This window comes from Scyliorhinus torazame, chromosome 6 (genome assembly GCF_047496885.1).
Source record: "Scyliorhinus torazame isolate Kashiwa2021f chromosome 6, sScyTor2.1, whole genome shotgun sequence".
Lineage (NCBI taxonomy): Eukaryota > Metazoa > Chordata > Chondrichthyes > Carcharhiniformes > Scyliorhinidae > Scyliorhinus > Scyliorhinus torazame.
In genome coordinates this window covers 305,849,058-305,872,665 of record NC_092712.1, presented here as the reverse complement: position 1 = coordinate 305,872,665, position 23,608 = coordinate 305,849,058, and the positions used below count along the sequence as shown (strand labels likewise).

The following is a 23,608-nucleotide window of genomic DNA, read 5'->3' as shown; positions in this document are numbered from 1 at the left end:
AAGCTGGATGTAATCAACAGGCCATAGTTTGAACATACCAGACACAGAAATAGAGGTGTGAAAATATACTCATTCCCCTTGAAGTTGAATGCATAAAAGGCATTGCCTGATCCAGCAGTAACCTATATATGCCAGATAATCCCAGGTTCAATTTCAGAGCTATTCTGAGTCACAGCTCTCAGCCAAAACGCTGCAGGCAAATGGGAAGAAAAACAAAAATAGCTAGCAAAGATTTTCACATTACCAACAAGAAACTGATCATCTTTTGGTGGAGGAGGTGGAATATACCCTGTTGCCAGAGAGATTTTTTTTTCTTAAATTATTTTTGCATCAGTTCCCTTAATGGGCTTGCAAGTAAATATATTACCCACCCATAGAACCAGTAAGCACCCCAATTGTACTGAGAGGAAATAAGTGCATCACAAATAACTAAGGGCACAGGTAGGTCAATACACTTGACAGATGGAAATTAATGCAGAAATTACCAAGTGGGACATTGAGATAGAGATAGCTGAATAAAGAGAAACAATAACATTTGGGAGTGATTTAGGGATTCAGATGTTAGGAGGCTGATTAGCTTTTTTTTTGAAAATCAAATGGGATCCTAGGTTTTATAAATAGATAGAAGGCAAAAAGAAAAGCAGAAACAATGCTAAATCAATACAAGTATGTGTTTAGACCACAATTAGAATAATTAGTTTGGTTTGAGTGTCTTAGCAAATCAAGGCATGAGGAACTTTAGTTAGAAGAGAACAGAAGCTCAAGTTATGCGGAGTTCTGAAAGCAGTGTTCAAAAGTTTGAATTGATGAGCTAAAAGGGATATAACAGTTTTTACTGATAGGTTTATTCTCTAGTTACTAATTCACTATCACCAAAAGAACAAAAAGAGGTTAGATGCTTTTTTTTTAAAAAACAGTGAGTTAACAATGTTCCCCCCCCTGCCTCCAGTGTATTAAGGTAACCGGGGCAGGTCAGTAGTTTGAGAATTTCTAACATTTTTAGGCACAGAATATGCAGAAAACAGTTCTTTACCCCATTTTCATTGTGTAGCACGAGTTTCAACTAAATTAACAATGTTCATAGAATTTACAGTGCAGAAGGAGGCCATTCGGCCCATTGAGTCTGCACCAGCTCTTTTGGAAAGAGCACCCTACCCAAGCCCACACCTCCACCCTATCCCCATACCCAGTAACCCCACCCGACACTAAGGGCAATTTTGGACACTAAGGGCAATTTAGCATGGCCAATCCACCTAACCTGCACATCTTTAGACTGTGGGAGGAAACCGGAGCACCCAGAGGAAACCCACACACACATGGGGAGGGCGTGCAGACTCCGCACAGACAGTGACCCAAGCCGGGAATCGAACCTGGGACCCTGGAGCTGTGAAGCAATTGTGCTAACCACTATGCTACCGGGCTGCCCTTGGAACACCTTGGAACCAGTAAACCTCACAGAACATGAAAAATAAAATTCCACTATGCTCAAATATATTAAAACAGAAGGGGAAATAACATGTCTCTAGAAACAAATGTAGACAAAAAGGAGCAACATAAATCGAAACATGTATATTATCCATTTTGCATTGTATTGAAAAAATTCAGTGCCTTTCTCAAGCAATTTTAGTTTGTACCAAATTCAATTATTTTGTTTTCTGTGATGACAGATTTGGTGAAAATAGGAAATCTGAAGCATCACCTCCATATGGCCTGGGGGAATAAGCATGGTGATGTAGCAGAGTCTGAACAGAAGCAGAAGTGTTTTGTGCTGAATACTCAACTCTTCTGATCAAGTAAGCTTTTATTTAGTTAATCCTCAAAAAAAAGCATTTCACTTATTTATGTTTTCTTTTGAAATTTTTAAATTAGGCTTTGAACATTTTATACAAAATCACAACCAAAACAACAAACCCTGCATCAACAACTTCCAACAAACCCAACAGCCAAAAATAACCCCCACCACCAAACAGTGACCAGATCCTTAAAATGCAAGACGCCACCTCCGATAGAATCCAGAACCCATCATTGCTCCCTGGACCATGAACTTAACATTCTCAAGATGCAAGAACTCCCATCAAATCACCCAGCCATGCTACTGCACTGGATGGTGCTGCCCGTCTCCAACTCAGCAGGATCTGCCAACACGCCAACAATGAGGCAAATGCCCAAGTGTCCACCATCACCCCATCCTCAGTTCTGGCTGGTCTGACACCCCAAATATCACTACTAATGGGCAGGGCTCAAAATCCACATTTAAAATTGCACCCTAGCCTCGCACAACAACCGCACCCACAACACAAACCCAGGTCTGAACCCAAACTTCCCCAGAACTGTAAACAAATGTCTCCATTCAGCCCTATCAAAGGCCTTTTCTGCATCCAACAACACAGTTATTTCTGGCTCTGGTCCCACCGCCAGTGCAAGAACCACGTTGAGTAACCGCCTCACAATAGACAACAGCTTTCTACCCTTTACAAAGCCCGTCTGGCCCTCCCCCACAACCTCCAGGAGGCACAGTTCTAACCTTAACACCAAAACCTTAGCTAGAAGTTTTGCATTCACATTAAGCAGAGAAATCGGCTGATACGACTCACTCCATGGGATCCTTATCTATCTTTAGAAGGAGTGAGAGAGAGGCCGGCCCCAGCATCTCCAGAAGTGAACTCCGTGACAGCAAATCATAATACATCACCAGCATCAATGGGGCCAACTAATTAAATGAAAATCGCGTATTGTCACAAGTAGGCTTCAATGAAGTTACTGTGAAAAGCTCCTAGTCACCACATTCCGGTGCCTGTTCGGGGAGGCTGGTACAGGAATTGAACCGTGCTGGTGGCCTGCCTTGGTCTGCTTTAAAAGCCAGCGATTTAGCCCAGTGTGCTACACCCACTATCTTCTTATAAAATTCTACCGGGACCCATCTAACCCCGGCACCTTCCCAGACTGCATCTTCCCCAAAGCCAAGCACCACTCCTCCAACCCCAACAGCGCCTCCAATTCTTCCTACAACTCCTCTGCTACCAGAGGAAACTCCAGCCCCTCCAAGAACCCCAACATTTCCTGCTTGACCTTCGGTGGCTCCGCCTTATAAAGCCCCTTGTAGAAGGCCCAAAACACCCATTGCACTTATTTCAATGTTGATGAGTTAAAAGATTATTACGGGGACAAAAATCCCAACAATATCCCTGTATTGTTGAATTTTGCTCTCAGGTTACACCTTTCACACCCCCAATTACAATTTACCTAAAAGTTCACAATTTCAAAAAAATATGTAATGCTTACCTCCTCCTAGATCGGCTTCTTCTCCTTGGAGAACGACTTCGTCTGAGGAGTGAGCGAGATCTCCTCCGGATAGGAGATCTACTGATTCTTCTCCGTATTGGAGAACGCCGAGAGATGCTTAGATCCCTGGATCGTTCTAGCCTACTCATGGGCTCATCTCGCGACCTTGTTCTAAAGTTGGCACACACAGACAATACTTCAGCAAATGCTGAATAAAAACATCAAAATAGCAACATGTTTTTCTTCAGGTTCCAATGCCACAATCAAATTGTTCACTATTTCGCAGATATAATATGGGATTCTCTGATTAGAGGCCTCTAGTAAGCAATATGAATTCTCCAACATATTAGGCCAGAGTTTTCAAGGGCATATGATAACAAGTTTTTAGAAAGACAGGCTCTAGACAGTGGAATTTGTAATTCCAGTTAAAAATACTTAGTTCCTTTTTTTAAAAAAAAAAGTTTTCGCAAGGAGCACAGGATAACATCTTTTCTTGTCACCAAATAATGCAACATTTTACTAATTTGCATGGTATTGAATGGAACCTTCAGGATTAAAATGAATAAATCAGGAACGTTACATGGATTTGCCATGGAGTAAAAACTAAAACGTTAATAAAACTTCATGTCCCATTAGTTTTAGCTATAGTTTCTCCATATTCTCATGAACCTTCTGTAATTTGTGCACAATGACACATAGATCTTTTCTCTCAACCCGTTTCAGTATTGTTCCCTGTGATGTGTATTCAGCATTGGGGCCTAGCCACTTGCATGTTACATTTACCCAAATTAAATATTTGCTGTTGTGTGGCCCATTTCCCTAACGTATTCAAATCTTTGCGTGCATAAATATTTTTTGACACCCTGACAAGTCCCTCTTCCCTGGGTTCAAGTTAGTTGAGCTGGATCAAGGAAAGAACACCCTTATTATAACCTGCTCACTGAAAAGGGTCATGTGAAAGTTTATTTTCAATTGTCTGTTACGGTTTCATTTCAGTTCATTTCCATTTCAGTTCATTTACATAGATCATTTATGTCTTCTTCTCTTCCCAAAAGATGCCTCTGCTAAAATAGACTTATCTAGACATTTGTAGGGCACATTAACAATGTCATATGTTAAATTAAGAACATACAGGTCCTTTTCAATATTTAAACATTAATTTGGTATAAATGATACAAGTTGCTGGCCAGACAGCATTTATAGTACTGTGCCCTATTTCAGTCTCCTCCCACACTTAAATGAGTGATACAACCCTTAAGACGGTCCAGAGAAGAGCCACAAGAATGATCCTTTGAATCAAAGAAACTCAGCCAAATTAATTTAAATCAACATCGGCTTGGATTTAAACTGACTGAAGACTAGAAAATAATTCTAGAGGTGGACACCACTGGCCTATTGAAAGAATATTTCAATTTAATAGATTGAAGTGGACCAGGGTCACAAATTAAAGCGCCAGAGGGGCTGGGATAGACTGGAAGTTCAGTGGATCTTCTTTTTCCAGAGAGTCTCTGGAATTCCCCGCCAGCTGGTTTGTGCGCAACAATTCTCTTTATGCCTTGAAGGAGGAGCTGAACCGGATCTTGACTGGAAGTGATCACATCATATGGAAGAAAACTGTGTTTGTAGTTAGCCAATGCGATCGACTGGACTGGTTTTGATCATTTGAGGGGTTTGGAGAGTAATTTTCTAGAGTATCTTTTCCCATATTGGCCATTGTTTTTTTTGGGGGGGGGGGAGAAAGAGAGACTGAAGGAGGCAAAGAGAGGAAGCATTGAAGTCATGAAACGTCATACAGTGGAGCAAGTTCAATGAACCAGTTAAGTTTTTCTCCTGCCTGCCAATTTTGTATGTGCATAGGATCGCTCCCTTTGTTAAGTGTATCTACTGACTATGCATTGCCAGAGGCTTTTGCCCAACTTCCTGAAAATTGCAATACTTGTCTACCAAAGGGCCTCTGGTTGTTTTAGAGGGCTGAATGCCTTAGACTGTAGTAGTAATAATAATATTCTTTCGGATCACAAGTAAGTTTACATTAACACTGCAATGAAGTTACTGTGAAAATGTCCTAGTCGCCACACTACAGCAACTGTTCAGGTACACAGAGGGAGAATTCAGAATGTCCAATTCACCTAACTAGCACGTCTTTCAGGACTTGTGGGAGGAAACCGGAGCACCTGGAGATACCCCACGCACAGAACGTGCAGACTCCACACAGACGTGACCCAAGCCAGGAATTGAGCCCGGGACCCTGGCGCTGTGCTACCGTACCGCTGTACAATTAGTTTGACACAGCAATGTTCTGAATCTTGTGTCATCCCTGGCAGCCTCTAAAAGCTGACACATTCTATCTGGACTTTTGAGAATGTAGAACCTCAAGTTTGAAACATCGTTAACCTCCTCTGAGGGAACAGTTTAGTTTAGATATGTGAAACAGCGGAGACACAGACGGTGATTGTTTAGTTCCTTGAAAGGCTATTCACACCTTGTACAGTTGTGCATGTTAAATGGATACTCAACAATCAGAATAGCACTGTTTGAATGTGCCAGGCTATTTGGAGTAGCTTCAACCACAATTGTAATGAGAACTGTGTAGTGTGTATTGGGTACTAGAGAATCCAAGTGACCTCAAATAGTCCTGTAGCCTCACAAGTTATTGACTATAACCAAGGAACAAGGAAGGCAAAAATTGACCAATGACATGCTCGACCTCCAGGTTAATGAGGCAATGAAGAGAACTAAATATATGATGAATACTGATAAATTAAAGTTTGATAGCCAATGCTGGCAATGTAATGATCGTCAAAACGAGCAATGTTAAATTTTAAAGGACGTCTCATTACCTTGGAGATAAAGCTCTTGTCCGTTCACTCTCTCTCCGTCTTTGTTCTATGGATCTACTTTTAGCTCTTCTGGGCGGGGACATATTCCGTGAGGGAGACTGACTTGGTTTAGGTGCGCGATCATTAATAATAGGTGATCGAATATGTTTGGATGGCTTTTCTCTATGTTGTTTCGGAGACGGACTTTTCCGTTTAGGAGAAAGTACATGTTTCTTCAGAGGTGATCGATTCTCCTTTCCAGGAGGAATATCTTTCGATGGAGACTTTACAGATTTTTTTTCCTTCTCCATTTCAGACTTTCTAGCTCTCTTCTCGCGATCTTTGGATTTGGATCTCTGATTTCTGTCTCCTGACTTACTCCTTTTCACCGGAGATTTTGATTTTTTATTCCTCTCTTTCGTTTTGCTTTCGATCGTTATGGTCTTTCGATCCTTTGACTTAGTCCCGTCTTCTCCAGCAGGAGTTGACTTTTTATTCTTTTCTTGAGATCGTCTTTTAACTGATGTTGGAGACCGAGGCTTTTCTCCAGGCTTACTGCTTTTGATGGGACTTTTTGATCGCTTTCGCTCATGTGATTTACTTCTCGTTTTTTCTTTCTCCTTTCTGTGTTCTGAACTCAGTCTACTTTTCTTTTTCTCAGCTTTAGTATGTTTAGTTCGGTCTTTCGATCTGCTTTTACTTCGCCTCTTCGAAACAGGCTTAGATTCTATAGGCTCTCGTTTAACTTTGTTGTCCCTAGCGGGTAACATTTCGGAGACGTCACGACTGGATGCAACTCTTTCACCATTGCGAGTTTTCTCATGGATTTCTCCCTCTTCCTCAGAGTCGGACACGTAACCCTGCAGAATTAAACCCATGCCTGATTGAACTTTCCCTCCCATTAGTTCACTGTCCAGTTCGGCTTTTATCATTGCTCTCTGTTTCTCCAAGTCCTCCAGAAGAGCATAATCATCAAATTTAGGTCTTTTTATTGGATGATCACCATCCTTCTCAAAGCCTTCATTCTCTTTCCTTTTATGCTTTTTATGCTTGTGTTTGTGTTTATGTTTTCGTTCCTTGTCATCTTCCGAAGAATGCTTATGCTTCTTGTGTTTACTCCGATGTTTGTGTTTCTTTTTCTTGTGTTTAACAGCTTTGCTTGGAGCTGTATTTGGATCTTGCTTTTCATCTGACACTTCTCCATTCTCTTCATTGCCACTTTTTGCTGATGAATCTGCAGCTTCCTGACTGCAAAAAAAGAGAGATGTTCAAACTAAGACAACAATGAGAAAAATGCCTACCAGCAAAAGAATACACAATTGGAGCTCACTGTCAAATCAATGAGATGACAGGGATTTGTTTCATTTTTTCCATATAAGAACCCCTCTGAATATTGACAGCCCAGGGACCACTATCCTGCAAATAAACCCCAGCCTGCTCTCCACCCCCCCCCCCCCCAAAAGAAAAGTGCAGCGGAAAAATCAAGGTATCTGCAGCACTTGAACTCATTTTAAAATGTAATATTTTAGCTAGATCCCCCCCGCCACACACACACACAGGAATCTGGTTCCTCTACGGGGATTGGCAAACATAGGGAACTATGTTTAGAAGCTTCCAAAATACCTTACCTGCACCCCAATCCAAAAAGATAAATGTGCGTTGTTTTTATTTTCCTGTGTACCAAGTTGCAAAGATAAGAAAAATTTAAATCACACTTCATTTCTGTATCTTATCTTGGAACACTGGGATATGTTCTGTGGACTCCATTTGTCTTGCAAGTCCTGGTTCAATCTCACAACATTGATTCATTAAAATATATGCAACAATATTTTGTTTGGAATTTTAATGGGGGGGGGGGGGGGGGGGGTTGAGATTTCCAAACTAGAGTTACAATGAAGGATTTTATGATACTCCACTTTTTTGAAAGAGAAACCACAGTAATACCCACCATGCTAACAAAGTTTAAGAAAAATTGAAATTATATTACATTTCTGCATCGTATCTTGGGACGCTGTGGACATAGTACAAGAAAGAAAATATTTCCCGTACTTACACAGGAAGGGGAAGAATCAGGACACAAAGATTTTTGTTGAACAGAAACAGCAATTGTAAAGTGGGTGGCATGGAGGTTAGTACTGCTGCCTCAGTGCCAGGGACCCGGGTTTAATTCCGACCTTGGGTGTCTGTCTGTGTGGAGTTGCACATTTTGTGTCTGCGTGGGTTTCCTCCAGGTGCTCTGCTTTCCTCCCTTTGTCCAAAGGTGAGCAGGTTGGGTTGATAGGCTGTGCTAAGTTGCGACTTAGTGTCCAAAAAGGGTAGTTGGGGTTACGGGGATAGGGTGGGGGCGTGGGCCTAGCTGGGGTGCTCCTTCGGAGGGAAGGTCGATGCAGACCCGATGGACTGAATGGCCTCCTTCTGCACTGTGGGTTCTATGACTTCGACTAAAGCTCTTCAACTTGAAAACATGACTGGAGAATACTGGGTAAAAGTTTTATTATTTTTGTGTAAGACTGCACTAATGTTCTATTAAGCAGATTTAGACCGGGCAATACACACATTTGGTTGCGAGCTAAAACTCCAAAACTTTGGGATACAAGACTTCACTTCTGAAGTTTGCAACTTCGAGAAAAAAACGGAAGAAATTATTCTCACCGTAAGTAATTTTATGATACACTATGCCAGCTTGGATGATCAACATCAATTGATCTCTACTGTGACATCTGACAAGACAATTCCCAAATGTTGACTCAAAACCCTATTTGCAAATTGCAGACCATATTTTTTCTGACGTCCTCCCAGAACCTTCTAGGACCAGGTTACCATCTAAAAGGTTTCAACCTTTTTATTTAGGAGATAAAACCATATTATCAGGGATTTAATTTCACTACAGTCTTCTTTTAATTCTGGAAGTGCAGATTTTACAGCTGAGTGCTGCTGAGCTTTAACAGTTGGATTCTATTTTATTTTATTTTTTTAAAGGCCATTCAATAGGAAAAGAAATCCATGGTATTCTGGATGCAATATCTACTGGGGCTGAATTTGTGCAAAGGAACTCACTGGTCAAAGCTCAAAAGATTCCATCCCATTTTTGGCACTCTATCATAGGAGGGATGTTAAAAGTTGCAAGAGTAGAGCAAAGATTAACTTGAATGATGAAAGATTATAGTTATAAAAGATAGAATTTTTAAAATGGAAATGTGATTAGACTGGATTACATATTGAAAACAAAATATGCTTCTCAATGAATAAAATTAGTTAAATTAACACACGGTTAGTTTAAAATAGTTTTACTTTGGTGTGGAGATTTAGCCAAAGCAGACTTCAAGCAAAGACCCACAATCCCCAAGCAAAACCACTTTTTGCTACTTGAATCGCTCTCCTCGGTCTCAATGGAAAATCAATAAAAGCAACTGTTTCCCATGCTTTCACAGAAAGGTGGACCCTGGTTGTGATCTGCAATCTATGTTCTTTACATCAGAGTGCCCTAATCATGGGAGTACTGCTCACCTGTCATTACAGGCAGTATCAACATTCAAGCGTTTATAGAACGACACATGGTAATGATAGAAAACAAGTTAACTTTCAGCATGGCAAAGGAAATGGTGAAAATGATGCTCCTATATCTAGAACAGCAGAGTTGGAGCTGTTGCAATTTCTTTGCAATATACTTGGCATACAAGAATTGCGCCTGTTGTGTTCAGACCTGATCAGTTCCAATTGATACATGCACAGTTCCAATTTATATATGCACATAGGAAAAAGGGAGAGATTAGCAAGACTGTTCCCTGCTGTGTAGGGGATAATCTGTGAAAAGGGAGAAAAACTCAAATTAGAAAAGGCTGGAAAGACGAGTTTAGGATGAGGAACCACCCCACAGAGCACAAAATATTAAATAAGAATCTACGGTAACTTCAGAGCAGGATCTCAAAGTAATCCAGAACTGCAGAGGAAAAAAGATATATATTTTATTTCCACAATTTAATATTGGGTGCATTTCTTACTTAAAATGGATAAACTTAAGAATTGCAAACAAAAGAAAATTGAGAATATACTAAGAGCAGCTAAAGAATAAACAACTATTATTGACTTGCCTTAGATTCTTATAAACTAGAAACACATTTTAAGACTTTTAGGAAAATTCAGACTTTGCATCATGATGCTCATTAGTATATTTCTACTTCGAAGATATTTATGTTGCATATTAAACAATGTGTTTACTACATTGTATCAATATTTGGGAAATATGATAAAGAACCAAATTAACTGCAATTATTTTGAAACCTTGAGACAGCACCATTTCCTACATAATAATAATCACTTATTGTCACACGTAGGCGTCAATGAAGTTACTGTGAAAAGCCCCCAGTTGCCATATTCCGGCGCCTGTTCGGGGAGGCTGGTACGGGAATTGAACCCACGCTGCTGGCCTTGTTCTGCATTACAAGTCAGCTGTTTAGCCCAATGTGCTAAACCAGCCCCTTCATCTAAACAGTTTTAAAATTGTTTGGAGTAAACCCTTTGACAGTGGATATGCACCTGAGCACCAGAGGAAGTTTTCCTCATTTTCTGTACCTCCTTTGAGATTCTAGAGCGGTGTTCAAATGCTGACCCAGTGAGGGAAGGAGGAATTAAAAAATTGTCCAATATACCAAGGACTTCTTTCTGGCAGCCATGTAATGCTCCCATTACAGTATTACAAGTTATTTATGATGTTATCAAAGTGAATTGCTCAGTACTATAGTTAGAAACAGGGATGGGCCTACCATTTTAAGGTGAATCTGACAGTGCTATAGCTACATAAGCAAAGCTACTTGGATCATTCATCTTCAGCTTCATGGTAATCCATAAGATTCCTCACCCATCATTTTTCTTGAGCACTCTCACCACTCAAGTTATTCCATGTTGCAAATAAAACTGTTTTAATTTCTTGCTTGCCCTGACCTTCAAGTGTTCAGAAGTATTTTATAAGACTTCACACAAAATTCAACATTTCGCACAAAAATTCAACTTTTTTAAATTACGAGACCCCTCATCTTTGGTCTCACCCCAGTTCCTTAAATCACATATTTCCTACAGTGCAGAAGGAGGCCATTTGGCCTATCGTGTCTGCACTGGACCTTGCTCCAATAGAGCACCCTACCAAACCCACTCCTGTCCCCGTAACCCCACCTAACCTTTGGCCAATTTAGCATTGCCAATCCACCAAACCTGCACATCTTTGGACTGTGGGAGGAAACTGCAGAGGAAACCCACGCAGACACGGGAGGACATGCAAACTCCACACAGTCACCCGAGTTCAGAATCAAACCTAGGTGCCTGACGCTGAGGCAGAAGTGCTAAACACTGTGCCACCATGCCGCCCTCAAATCATCCACAGCATATAACAGTAGTAAAGTTACTGCAACATAAATATACATTGCCATAAAAGCACTCCACAGTCCATAATAAGCACAAGAAAGATAAAACAGATTGCAGTATTTGCATTATGCTAGTGCCAAGGAAGGCAGGTTGGAAGCCTACCACACCGCCTCCAATTTGCTTTTTCCCCACATCTCAACAATTAGGATTCAAACAGGAAAAGAAGTGCCTGAAGTTTCAAAATTTCAATGTAACTTTACTTCTGCATTGTAGCATCCCCATTGCTGATGGTGCCATATAGATATGTATCCCCACTGATCTTTTCGGCTGATCGAGTTTGGCCTAACCTCCCCTGAGCATGAGGGATGGATGGGGGGAAAGAAACATTTTTAATCAAAAAGTCATCGGTCGTGAGGCTGAGGGGGGGGGGGGGGGGGGCAGCGCAGAGGCCACTGAATATACTTCACCATGAGCAACCAGGAGTGCTTTGCATGTGGGTATACTGGGCATTGGGCACGTGACTGCCCAAGTGCAGGTGGCTGCAGTCGGATTTGAGGTAGTGGCAGAGGATGTTTCACTGCTTCAAGAGATATCTGCTATCGCGGTGGTGAATCGGGCCACCTTGCAAAGGATTGAGAGCTCCAGGAAGATGCGTGCTACAACTGTGGCAAGGGAGGCCACATTGCCAAAGATTGCAAGGAGCCAAAGGAGGAGAGGGAGCAATGCTGCTATAACTGTGGCAGACCTGGACATCTGGCCCATGTCTGTGATTATGCTGATGAGCAGAAATGTTATTCATGTGGAGAATTTAGGCATATTCAAAAGGATTGCACCAACGTCAAGTGGTATAGGTGTGAAGCAGGTGGCCAATTTTGATGAATTTTAATCCTGGCTGGTGTGTCGTAGATTAATCTGCTAATCATCTAATAATAAATATCTTCTGAAAATAAACAAAAAAAAAACATTTTTAATCAATACTCACATTAGATACCTGCAGATCCCACCATTCTCTCATAATTGACATTCTGAAGCCATACATTGGTTTTATTTAAAAATTCACCAAAACAAACCACGTTTCAAAGTGATGAAAGTTCATTCATTCCTATTTCTCGGTGAGAAACTCAAGTAGATCTTTTGCAGGTGTGACACCCATGTCTCAAAAGATGGGCAGCACGGTAGCATTGTGGATAGCACAACTGCTTCACAACTCCAGGGTCCCAGGTTCGATTCCGGCTTGGGTCACTGTCTGTGCGGAGTCTGCACATCCTCCCCGTGTGTGCGTTGGTTTCCTCCGGGTGCTCCAGTTTCCTCCCACAGTCCAAAGATGTGCAGGTTAGGTGGATTGGCCATGATAAATTGCCCTTAGTGTCCAAAATTGCCCTTAGTGTTGGGTGGGGTTACTGGGTAATGGGGATAGGGTGGGTGGTGTTGGCCTTGGGTAGGGTCCTCTTTCCAAGAGCCAGTGCAGACTCGATGGGCCGAATGGCCCCCTTCGGCACTGTAAATTCTATGATAATCCACATTCATGACTTTTCCTTTTCCAAGAGTGAAAATACTTAAATTTAATCACTAATGTGTTGTGGGTCCTCAGTAAAGAAACCCAAAGCCAGTTAATGAGCTTGGTATAAATGAAATGAAAATCTTAGGCACTGAAGACAAGTAAATCCTTGGGACAGATGGTATTTATCCGAGAGTACTGAGGTACAAGTTTTGAGAAACACTGACAACTATGGAGACAGTGGGTAGCCAAGGTATCAGAAGGTTGGAAACAATCTAATGTGGTACCCATAATCAAAAAACAGACAAGCATCTATTAAGTATTGCTTCCATTCCATGTGAAATAGAATCAATCAGCTGCAAACTCAAGCATCATCTTTACTTTAAATTCAATATCAGTCAGCATAGATTCAGAAGGAAAATACACGGTTTGTTTAATCTCAATTTGGAGTGCAGGTGGACTGTGGCTCATGAATTGTACCTTGAATTCCAAAACGCTATTTGTCACAGTAAATTTGTGAGAATTCTGGATTTGCCCAACAAACAGACAACATAGCTCAAGCTCACAAAACAATGTCTCCATTAAAGAAGTAACGTCATGTAGGAAGAAAGCAGAAAATTAAGAGGAGGGATGGGGGAGAAGAGAGGGAAAGTCTCAGGGCTTAATGTTGGGGCCAGCACATTAAAAATTTTTTAAGTGACCTGGATTCATATATACAATGGAAAGTGGTCAAACCAGGAGATAGTGGAATTAGAGGAGGCAGTTCAGATACCAGAGAATTACTAACACAAAATATAAAAGTGGGCACAGCAATTGCAGATGAAATTCAATAAGTGTTGCACAGAGGAAGAACAAAAATACACAATTCTATGCATAGGGTTTTATATAGTTAATGGGACCCGGTAGTCTTGTTTAAACTAATGTTAAACACGTCCAACTAATGCAGACTAGCAAACAACAGGGCCAATAGGACGCTCACTATAGTGCCAAAACTGTATGTAGCACAGGTAGTGATCAAACTTTACAATCCTGCAGTGAGACCGCACTTTGAACACTGTGCCCAGTTCTCACTGCCAAAAAGCATTCATGTGCTTGAGGCAGTGCAAAGAACTACAAGGCAGATCTCCAATTTTATGAGGAAAGACTAGAGAAGGGTCTTTTAGTCTGGAAAAGAGACGAGTAAAGAGTTAACCTTGATTATCTTAAACTTTGGGAATAGAATACATCTTCAAATTAGAACAGACTTTTCCAACAGATGTCAACCTTTCAACAGATTGACCAACATGTAGAATAAATTTCCAGATATTAACAGTGACAAAAACCCTGTGATCATTTCAGATATAACTGAATTAACATAGAACTTGGGAGAAGGAGTAGGCCATTTGCATCTTCAAGCCTGCTCCCGTTCAATAACATCATGGCCGAAAAGTCTGCGTTCTCAATTCCTTTCCTGTCCATCTGGATTCCTCAGTTTCACTGTACCTCTGTACACGTGACAATAAACAAATCCAATCCCCATAATCTTTGACACACCACTGTCTGTCAAAAATCTAACTCAGCCTTGAATAAGTGGAATTACCCTGCCTCCACTCCTTTCTGAGGAAGATAATTCCACAGACCCTCAAGAGAGAGAGGAAAAAGTTCTCATCTTCATCTCAAATGGAAGACCCCTTAATCTTGAAATATCTCCGAGCTCTACTTTCCTTCTAGGTACAAAGAGGTGGCACAATAATGGACGATTTGAGGACCAAATGTTTTCCACATCAGTAATTATCTTGAGATCTGTATAACCAAATTCTCAAACATGCAAATTAGGTGCTTTGTGATCAGTGAAATACCAATTCACTTTCAGAAAAACGTAAAGGACCTCACCAGTGAATTACAAACTTTGCCTTCCCAAAGATTAGCAACCCATAGATCACAGACACAATCTTCCAAACCCATGTTTGAAACTCGTCACTCTGCTTGTTAGATTAATGAAAATTGCATCAACTTATAGCTTAGTTTTGAATTTCTTTTAAAAAGTATATATATTGAATTTCACGTTTTAACAAATAATGCAACAAAACCTCCGGTACAGTTCCGCGAGAAAAAAAGTCCCATCATACATGGACAAAGAGGGGAAGAGGAGAACAGCAATATAGCTGGCTTATTACAATCGTTACATTGAACTTGCTGCCCCCATATGCACCACTAGAGAAAAAGGGAGAAACAACGATGAGGCAATGAAAACATGGTGGGCACACCTTCCCACATGGCGATTTCTCGCAATGGCCACAAGACTTCAGGATAAACCTTTTGTGCCATGTTCGGCTGCCCCCCAGAACACATCTCCCTCAACTCCAGCAGCACCAGAGGCATCAATGATACACTGCAACCTCGTAGCCTCAGATAACAGACCCATAGGTTCCTCTGCAGGAACCAATCACGCATTCTTTATATGCACCATAACAAAAAGGGAAAATACAAAGAAAATAAGTGCAAACCCAACCCAGTTCTAAAAGGATATTATACACATACCAGACAATGCAACATAATCCCAACCTCAGAACGATCATCTCACATATTTATAGAGAGGACCAGCAGCTATAGATTCGGATTATGGACAGTACCGTCAACGCCTCCAACAACCCTAATCAAAACAGGGTTTAAAAAAAAGAACTAGCAGGTACAGAAGGCCATAAGATAAAAGAGGACCAGGACCCAGCCAAAGGTTCGCACTCTTTCGGCGAACGCTACCATCTATTAAAATACTACTCGTCCGGAAACATTAACATCCCAACCACAAGAGGGGCAACAGGATATCAACCATAGTACAGGACTCAACTCAACCCCAGGCCCATGTGCACAAAGGAATCCGTCAACCACGTATATTCAAACACATCAAAAGAAAAACCCAGCTTCGCAGTACGTCCCTAATAAGTGCCTTTGAGAAGAGACATGCCAAGCAGAAGGGGGAAACAGGATATCAACCACACCACCGGTCCTGGCCTAGCCCAGCACATTCTGACCCTGGAGTTCATACCCCTGGACACCCAGCATAGGCCAAGAACTATCACTCAGCTGGCCCTACACCTCACCAACACACCCAGGGCAGTGCACAAACCTCACTTACACTAGCAAAATCATACCAACCTAAAATGGAGAGACCCTACCACCGAGGAGAAGAATCAAGACAATTGGGTGTCTTGGGAGGAGGACCAATTTCCCCGCCACAGAACAATAAGGGAACTCCTGTAGCTCATTGAACCAATCCAGGGCTAAGAACAGTCCGCTGCTCACCCAGGTGAAGAAAAAAGAACCCCCCCCCCCCCCCCCCCAAGGGAGAAACACCTGAACTAACCCAGGAACATTACCAACAGAACAACGCTGTGTGCCATTGTAAAGAGGACCTCGGGGTCAAGTCAGCATTGCCTCAACAGAGACAAAGACACTGTCTCCCCATGGAAGACCCAACCACAACATCGAGATCACTCAGGAAACCACTATACAAGACCATTAGGAAGAGGATACCGAACTCTTCCATCTAGCCTACCCCCAAACCAAATAAGGACTCCAACAGAGGAACAGCATACAGACTCACTTCAGCAATTCGAACAAGGATTAACCAACCCCACCCTGGTGTGCATCCCTACTCATTTTTCCGTCCTATAATAGCTCTAAAAAACACCACTCCCAAGAATCAGAAGGATCCCAATCCTCTCCAGGATACTCTATCTGCCCAAGCGTTCGAAGGAGGTGAGCACATATTCTCAAAATTCAAAGTAATAAAAAATCAAAATAAAAAGCTGGTATAATCAGCTCAAACTGGGGGCTATCCTCAAGCCTAATGATGACTTAACTAACCCGACCACCCACTTTCACACCAACCATCCACCCATCAACCTCACTGTGGCTTCAGTCAACTTCATTATAAATGAAATAAGGGGTGTCTAAAATGCACTCCCTTCTCATTATTGCAGATTACAGCACATAAACAAACAAGAATAAGACAGTGCACAAACCTCATCAACATTTCAAAACGACTTTTGCTAAAACAGGATAACATCCTTGTTGGACGAGGGGCAAGGGAAGTTAGCATTGCTGACACACGGCGCTGAGGATCCGGATTTGATCCCAGCCCGGGTCACTGCCCATGTAGCATTTGCACATTCTCCCAGTGTCTGCGTGGGTCTCACCCCACAATCCAAAGATGTGCAGGGTGGGTGGACTGCCACACTAAATTGCCCCTCAATTGGAAAAAAGGAATTGGGTACCCCAAATTTATTTTTTAAAAGGATAAAGGATTAAACGACAAGTAGAGCCAGAGCTCGCAAAAACACAGTCACCTCAATTTTTGTGTAACAGGTTCTCTTACTTTCATTGTCAGATTCCTATACAAAGTTGAAGCAAATCTAAAAGTTACATTTTATAATAAAATACTGAATCTTACAATTGCTGATTCTGGCAATCTTGGACTTCTAATGTGTGCAATACATTTTGCATAAAAAAGCTGGAGCTTCCAGAATTGTGGAAGCTACTTCTCCTTCTTTTGTAGTGCAGAACATGAATATTGCTAAACTTTTCATATAGCACTCATCAGAACAAACTCAAGAATGCTAAATTTCAAACAATCACAACAATATACACAGGAGAAAAAGGTACTGGTTGATTGGTAAGTTAGCCTGGTCCAGGCACTGCCATCGGGAAATTACAGGGAAGCTCCCAAGTCATTCAAAGGGCTTTAACAAATTCCTTACATCTGAGTGTATGTTGTTTTTCATAAGCATAACATAATAATAATCACTTATTATCACAAGTAGGCTTCAACAGCGCCTAGGACCAGGCTCACTGTCTGAAGTTTTGCACATTCTCCCCGTGTCTGCATGGGTCTCGCCCCCACAACCCAACGATGTGCAGGGTAGCTGGATTGGCCATGCTAAATTGCCATTTAATTGGATTTTTTAAATTGAAGATGTTCCGCATGTGGGGGCCGGCTAAAAATTCTGTACCCTACACATTCATGAACTATCAACAGAATGTGCTGCTTGATTTGATCAGCCAATCACTGCGCCATGCGGCCTACATACCTCGCATTGTCCTAAATTTAAAATTCATACACAACGTTGCTGAATTGTGCGATTGGCAGAATGGGTTTTTGGACTGACATCAGCAACTCGTTAGTAGAAAATACTACTCGCATAGCCAAAAATATGTTCAGGTCTCGCTCCCGGATGCTTGCAGCCTGTAGTTCCCCATTGCTTTGTCTGTGGCAAAGCCTTGCCAGAGTTGACTTGCCAGCCAATCAGCACCTTTTCTCCTGTGATCATTTGAAACTTGGTTTTCTTGCGTTTGTCCTGATGAATGCCAGAGGAAATGCCCCGGTAATACGTCTCCTTTCAACAAGTTAAGCGATTTACATACTACAAACTCATTCGATATTGCCACGGCATTGGTAAGCATTAAAATAGGCACTATGGTGATACTTATAAACAACCTCCGAGGGGTAGAAAATCTTAATACACCATCAAAAGTACAGTCAGCTGAATATATTTTCATAGCAGAAAGTGACAATTGACAGATATGGTTGCCCATGTATTACAATATGAAAATGTCAGCTTGACTCCATTTGTAGCACATGAACTCTATTTTATGATGGAAATAACAGTTTTTGAAGACAGTGCAATACATTGCTGCAAATGTTAGGCGAGACATTAATCCTGATTCAAGGGTTGTGGGCTTCGAGCATTCATTGCCCATCCTGAATTGGCCTTAACTGTCGCTGAGCTGCCTTCTTGAACTGCTGCAGCCCATGTGGTATAGGCACACCTGGAGCCCCAGGATTTTGACCCAGTAACCCTGAAGACTCAGCGATATATTTCCAAGTCAGAATGGTGCGCAGCCCTTGTCCTTCTAGACAGTGAAGGAGGCCATTCGGCCCATCGAGTCTGCACTGGCTCTTGGAAAGAGCACCCTACCCAAGCCCACACCTCCACCCTATCCCCATTACCCAGTAACCCCACCCAACACAGAGGGCAATTTTGGACACCAAGGACAATTTAGCATGGCCAATCCACCTAACCTGCACATCTTTGGACGGTGGGAGGAAACCGGAGCACCCGGAGGAAACCCACGCACACACGGGGAGAACGTGCAGACTCCGCAGACTGTGACCCAAGCCGGGAATCGAACCTGGGACCCTGAAGCAATTGTGCTAACCACAATGCTACCGTGCTGCCCATAGTGGTTGTTTGTTTGGAAGGTGCTATCTTAGGAGGCTTAGTGAGTTCTTGCAGTGCATTTTGTAATGGTACACACTGCTGCTACTGTGCGTCCATGGCAGGAGTGAATGCTTGTGGAAGGGATGACACTCCAGTATCATAGAATTTACAGTGCAGAAGGAGGGCATTTGTCCCATCGAGTCTGCACTGGCTCTTGGAAAGAGCACCCTACCCAAGGTTAATACCTCCACCCTCTCCCCATAACCCAACCCTAAGGGCAATTTTGGACACTAAGGGCAATTTATCATGGCCAATTCTTCTAACCTGCACATCTTTGGACTGTGGGAGGAAACTGGAGCACCCGGAGGAAACCCACGCACACACGGGGAGAATGTACAGACTCCGCACAGACAGTGACCCAAGCCGGAATCGAACCTTGGACCCTGGAGCTGTGAAGCAATTGTGCTATCCACACTGCTTTGTGCTCAAGGGGGTCACGGCTTTTGATCATTGTGGGGAGTATTCCATCACACTCCTGACTTGTGCCTTGGAGATTTTGGTTAGGCTTTGGGGAGTCAGGAAGTGAGTTACCTGCTGCAGGATTGCTGGCCTCTGGCCTGCTCTTGTAGCCACAGTATGGTAGTGCCATTGAACATCTAAGAGTCAATTGTTAGATTCAGTCTTCTCGGGGATGATTATTGTCCGACACGCATGTTAAGTAATGGGTTCAGAGATATTGCACTTAGTGGTCTCATTTATGTTAAGTATCCATTAATTGACACTGATATGTAAAGGGGGCTTCAGGTGGCCTCTGTCAGGTGATGTATAGTGAGAGTTTTGTGCAAAGGCTGTTAGAAGGAAATAAATGTGTGTTTGTGAAAAAGGAACAGAACTTTAGACTCTTCATATCACAGCAAATAAAATGTCTAACACATATGTGGTGTGAATGTTATGCCACTTGTCAGCTCAAGCCTGAACACTGTCCAGATCTTGCATTTGGACATGAACCTCTTCTGAGGAGTCGCAAATGGCGCTGAACATTGTGCAATCATCAGCAAACATCCCCACTTTCTGGCCTTATGATGGAAGGAAAATCATTGCGGCCTAGGACAGAGGAATGCCTGTATTGATGTCCTGGAGCCCAGATGACTGACCTCCAACAACCACCTTCCTTTGTGCTAGGCATGACTCCAACCAGCTGAAAGATCCCCCTCTGATTCCCATTGACTCCAGTTTTGCTCGGGCTCCATGATGTCACACTTGGTCAAATACAACCTTGCTGCCAAGGGCAATAACGCTCACCTCATGAGTTTAGCTCTTTAGTCTTAAACTAAGGCAGTAGCAAGATCAGGAGCTGAGTGGCCCTGACAGAATCAAAACTGAGCTGCAATGAGTAGGTTATTGCTAAGTGGCACTTTATTGCACTCCTTTCATCACTTCACTTATGGTCAAGAGTAGACTGAGGGGATGGTAATTGGTTGGGTTGGATTTTTCATGCTTTTGTGTACAGGACATACCCGGGCAATTTTCCCACTGTCCCAGGTAGATGCCAGCATTGTAGCTGCACTGAATAACTTGGCTAGGGGTGCGGCAAGTTCAGAAAAAAAATCCTAGAAGATTATTTGAAACGGGAGTGAGAAATTCTTCTAGTTTTCTAACAAATAATCAGCTTTCAACTAACAATTGACTAACCAAATAAGATTATCTGGTCATGCATTAATTGGCTTTCTATGCTGAAACCACCAGCCATCTTTGTATATTAATAGTAGTGACTGTACTTTAAGATATTCAGAGTAATTTGGCAACATTTAACTGCCAATTTATTTTATTTCTACATGGTCCAAAAAGACCAACTGGAGAAAAAAAATGTCCCAGTCCAACGCAATCTATTATCCTAGTAAACTGGGACTTAAGAATTGTAGATCAAAGTGGAAAACGGCAGGCAGGTTACTTGCAACAACAAAAAAGCGGTTAAATAGGAAACAGACAGCAGATAATCACAAAGTCGGATAAAATAAACAGTCAGGATAATTAATTCAGAACGAGAGGGGGAAGAATTACAAGGTGAATAAATTGACAGGACGAATAAATAAAAATAAACCAAAAAAATGCCTTCGCAGGTCAGGCAATGTCTGCGGAAATGAAAGGATAATCAAGTCAGGGAGGAATTAGTGGGGAATATTGTGGGATCCAGGAGGAAAGTGAAGGGCGGAGCCACTCCTTACCTGCCCTCCTTCCTGATACAACTAATCAGTTTGGCCTACGTCGCTCACATGCGGAGAGCGAGGCCCACAACAGCTGGATGACTTTCAGCAGCCGGGCAGAAAGTTCTTGCGCCCAGAAACAAGGCGGAAGAGCGGGAGACACGCGGCCGCCTGAACGCTCTGTGTGTGTGGTGGGGGAGGGGGGGGAACACCAAGGCCGCTCGTTATTATTTAAACCACAAACAGCGCGACCGCCGCGTACCGGCTCCCTCCCACCCATTCACACACGCGAGCCTCAACCGAATGCGTATTTACAACGGCCACCGCTCAATTAATTATATCCGCATCGATAACCAATGCGGTTATCTTACTCTTCCTCCAAGGTGGCCGTCAGCCGCTCGTTCCGGCACCAGTCCGGCTCTTCCTCCTGGCTCTGAACATCCGCCATTTCGCCAGGGCCGTCTCGCACCATCCGCTCGGCTCTGCCACTATCCCACAATGCCGCCGCCCGAGTCCTCCACTATCCCACAATGCCGCATCCCGAGTCCTCCACTATCCCACAATGCCGCTGCCGCCCGCGTCCTCCACTATCCCGCAATGCCACTGCACTCACCAGCACATGAGGGCCCAGCCCAGCGCGCATGCGCTTAAAGAGCAACAGGGCACAGGGGAGGGTGATTGAGTGGAAACCCAACGTTACACTGGCTCTCTCACTTTACAGGTTCATTTACGAAATACCATATTTGACATGTTAACTCCGTAACCATCAAATACTCAGAAAGCTGGAAATGAAAACAAAAATTACTATACTATAGCACAGTAAGAAGCCTTACAACACCAGGTTAAAGCCCAACAAATTTGTTTCGAATCAATAGCTTTCGGAGCACAGCTCCTTCATCCATTCACCTGAGGAAGGAGCAGTGCTCCGAAAACTAGTGATTCAAAACAAATCTGTTGGACTTTAACCTGGTGTTGTAAGACTTCTTGCTGTGCCCACCCCAGTCCAATGCCCGCATCTCCACATCATATACTATAATATAATGAGGGGCATAGATAGAGTGGACGTTGAGAGACTATTTCCTCAGGTGGATGTAGCTGTCACAAGGGGGCATAACTATAAGATTCAGGGTGGGAGATATAGGAGGGATGTTCGAGGTAGGTTCTTTACTCAGATAGCTTGATCTTAGTTTCGGACAATGCTCGGCACAACATCGAGGGCCAAAGGTCCTGTTCTGCGCTGTACTGGTCTATGTTCTATAGGAAGCATGTCAACAATTGTCAAGAGGAATGACAACTTAACACTTAAGTTGCGGACTGAAAATTGAAAAAAGAATGAGCTACTTAATGGAACCAAACAAACAATATTGGGAAGAGGGAATAACCCATTGTGAGGGGACTAAGTCGCATTACATAATTTTAATAATGTATAGCCTCAGGGCTATTTCTAACATTTTAAAAATTGGCCAAAGACTTTTTAAAATGACTAAACCTGTGTCTGTCTGACCTTGAAACAAAAGGAACTACTTGGCAGTATCAAAGAAACTCAGACCTTATTCTCTCTGAAGACATGCTAACTATCTCCTTGAGCTACAAAGACCAAATTCAAAGAGTGCCACACAAGGTCCACCTGCAGTTCATAACCCAGGCTGGCCAACTGGAGTCTACTGGTCTGCAGGGACAAAGGACCCACTAAGCTTCCTTTCAATTCTTAATAGTTGGGATCTTTAGCAATCTCAGGGACTCAGTCAAAAAGGATACATGTCCTTTGTCAAAGGTGGTGTGAAGAGATTGGAGCCTTGTGACAAGGGCCTCTTGGTTTGTGAAACTAGTAATATTGCTTGTGCAACTGTCAGCTCCACCTGCCATTTTACCAACGTACAAGCAGCCACACATAAAAGGACCGATGCCTAGGCTGGCCACATCTATACTGTTTCTCCTGGGGCTTTTCTACCATTGTCCACAAGACTGATTCATCTCTGCATGTCTTCCTCATTGTGTGAAGCCAACATCACCAGAAAAATGAATTAGCCAGCATCAGTTTTCAACTTCCTGACTTTGATTTGGCATTCTGGAACCCATGTGAAACAATCATTATTTTCTCTGTGGTCTTTATCCTGTAAATCTTACTTTTTTTAATCCCTCATTTACTGTATGAATGCACAGAAGGAAATGTTGCGCCTCTCCTCCCACATTTTGAGAGTATTCAAATAAACTAACCCTTTGAGTTTGGTCCAGGGATATTAATTG

The 23,608-nt window shown here is 42.5% G+C and overlaps 1 protein-coding gene across 8 annotated transcripts in view; it reads right to left on the bottom strand.

The window, feature by feature from the left end:
• LOC140425564 (serine/threonine-protein kinase PRP4 homolog) overlaps window positions 1–21,893 on the bottom strand; it is a 63,445-nt gene extending 41,552 nt beyond the window's left edge. For all 8 annotated transcript variants that reach the window (XR_011947890.1, XR_011947891.1, XR_011947888.1 and 5 more), the window contains exons 1-3: window positions 21,733–21,893; window positions 6,123–7,349; window positions 3,283–3,453 (exon numbers count right to left, since the gene is read on the bottom strand). Coding sequence is in view for 1 of the 8 variants with exons in the window: in XM_072509999.1 (XP_072366100.1) it covers window positions 3,283–3,453; window positions 6,123–7,349; window positions 21,733–21,833 (1,499 nt within the window). In the remaining 7 variants the exon portion in view is untranslated. The remainder of the gene's footprint in view (window positions 1–3,282; window positions 3,454–6,122; window positions 7,350–21,732) is intronic.
• Window positions 21,894–23,608: the final 1,715 nt, after the last annotated feature.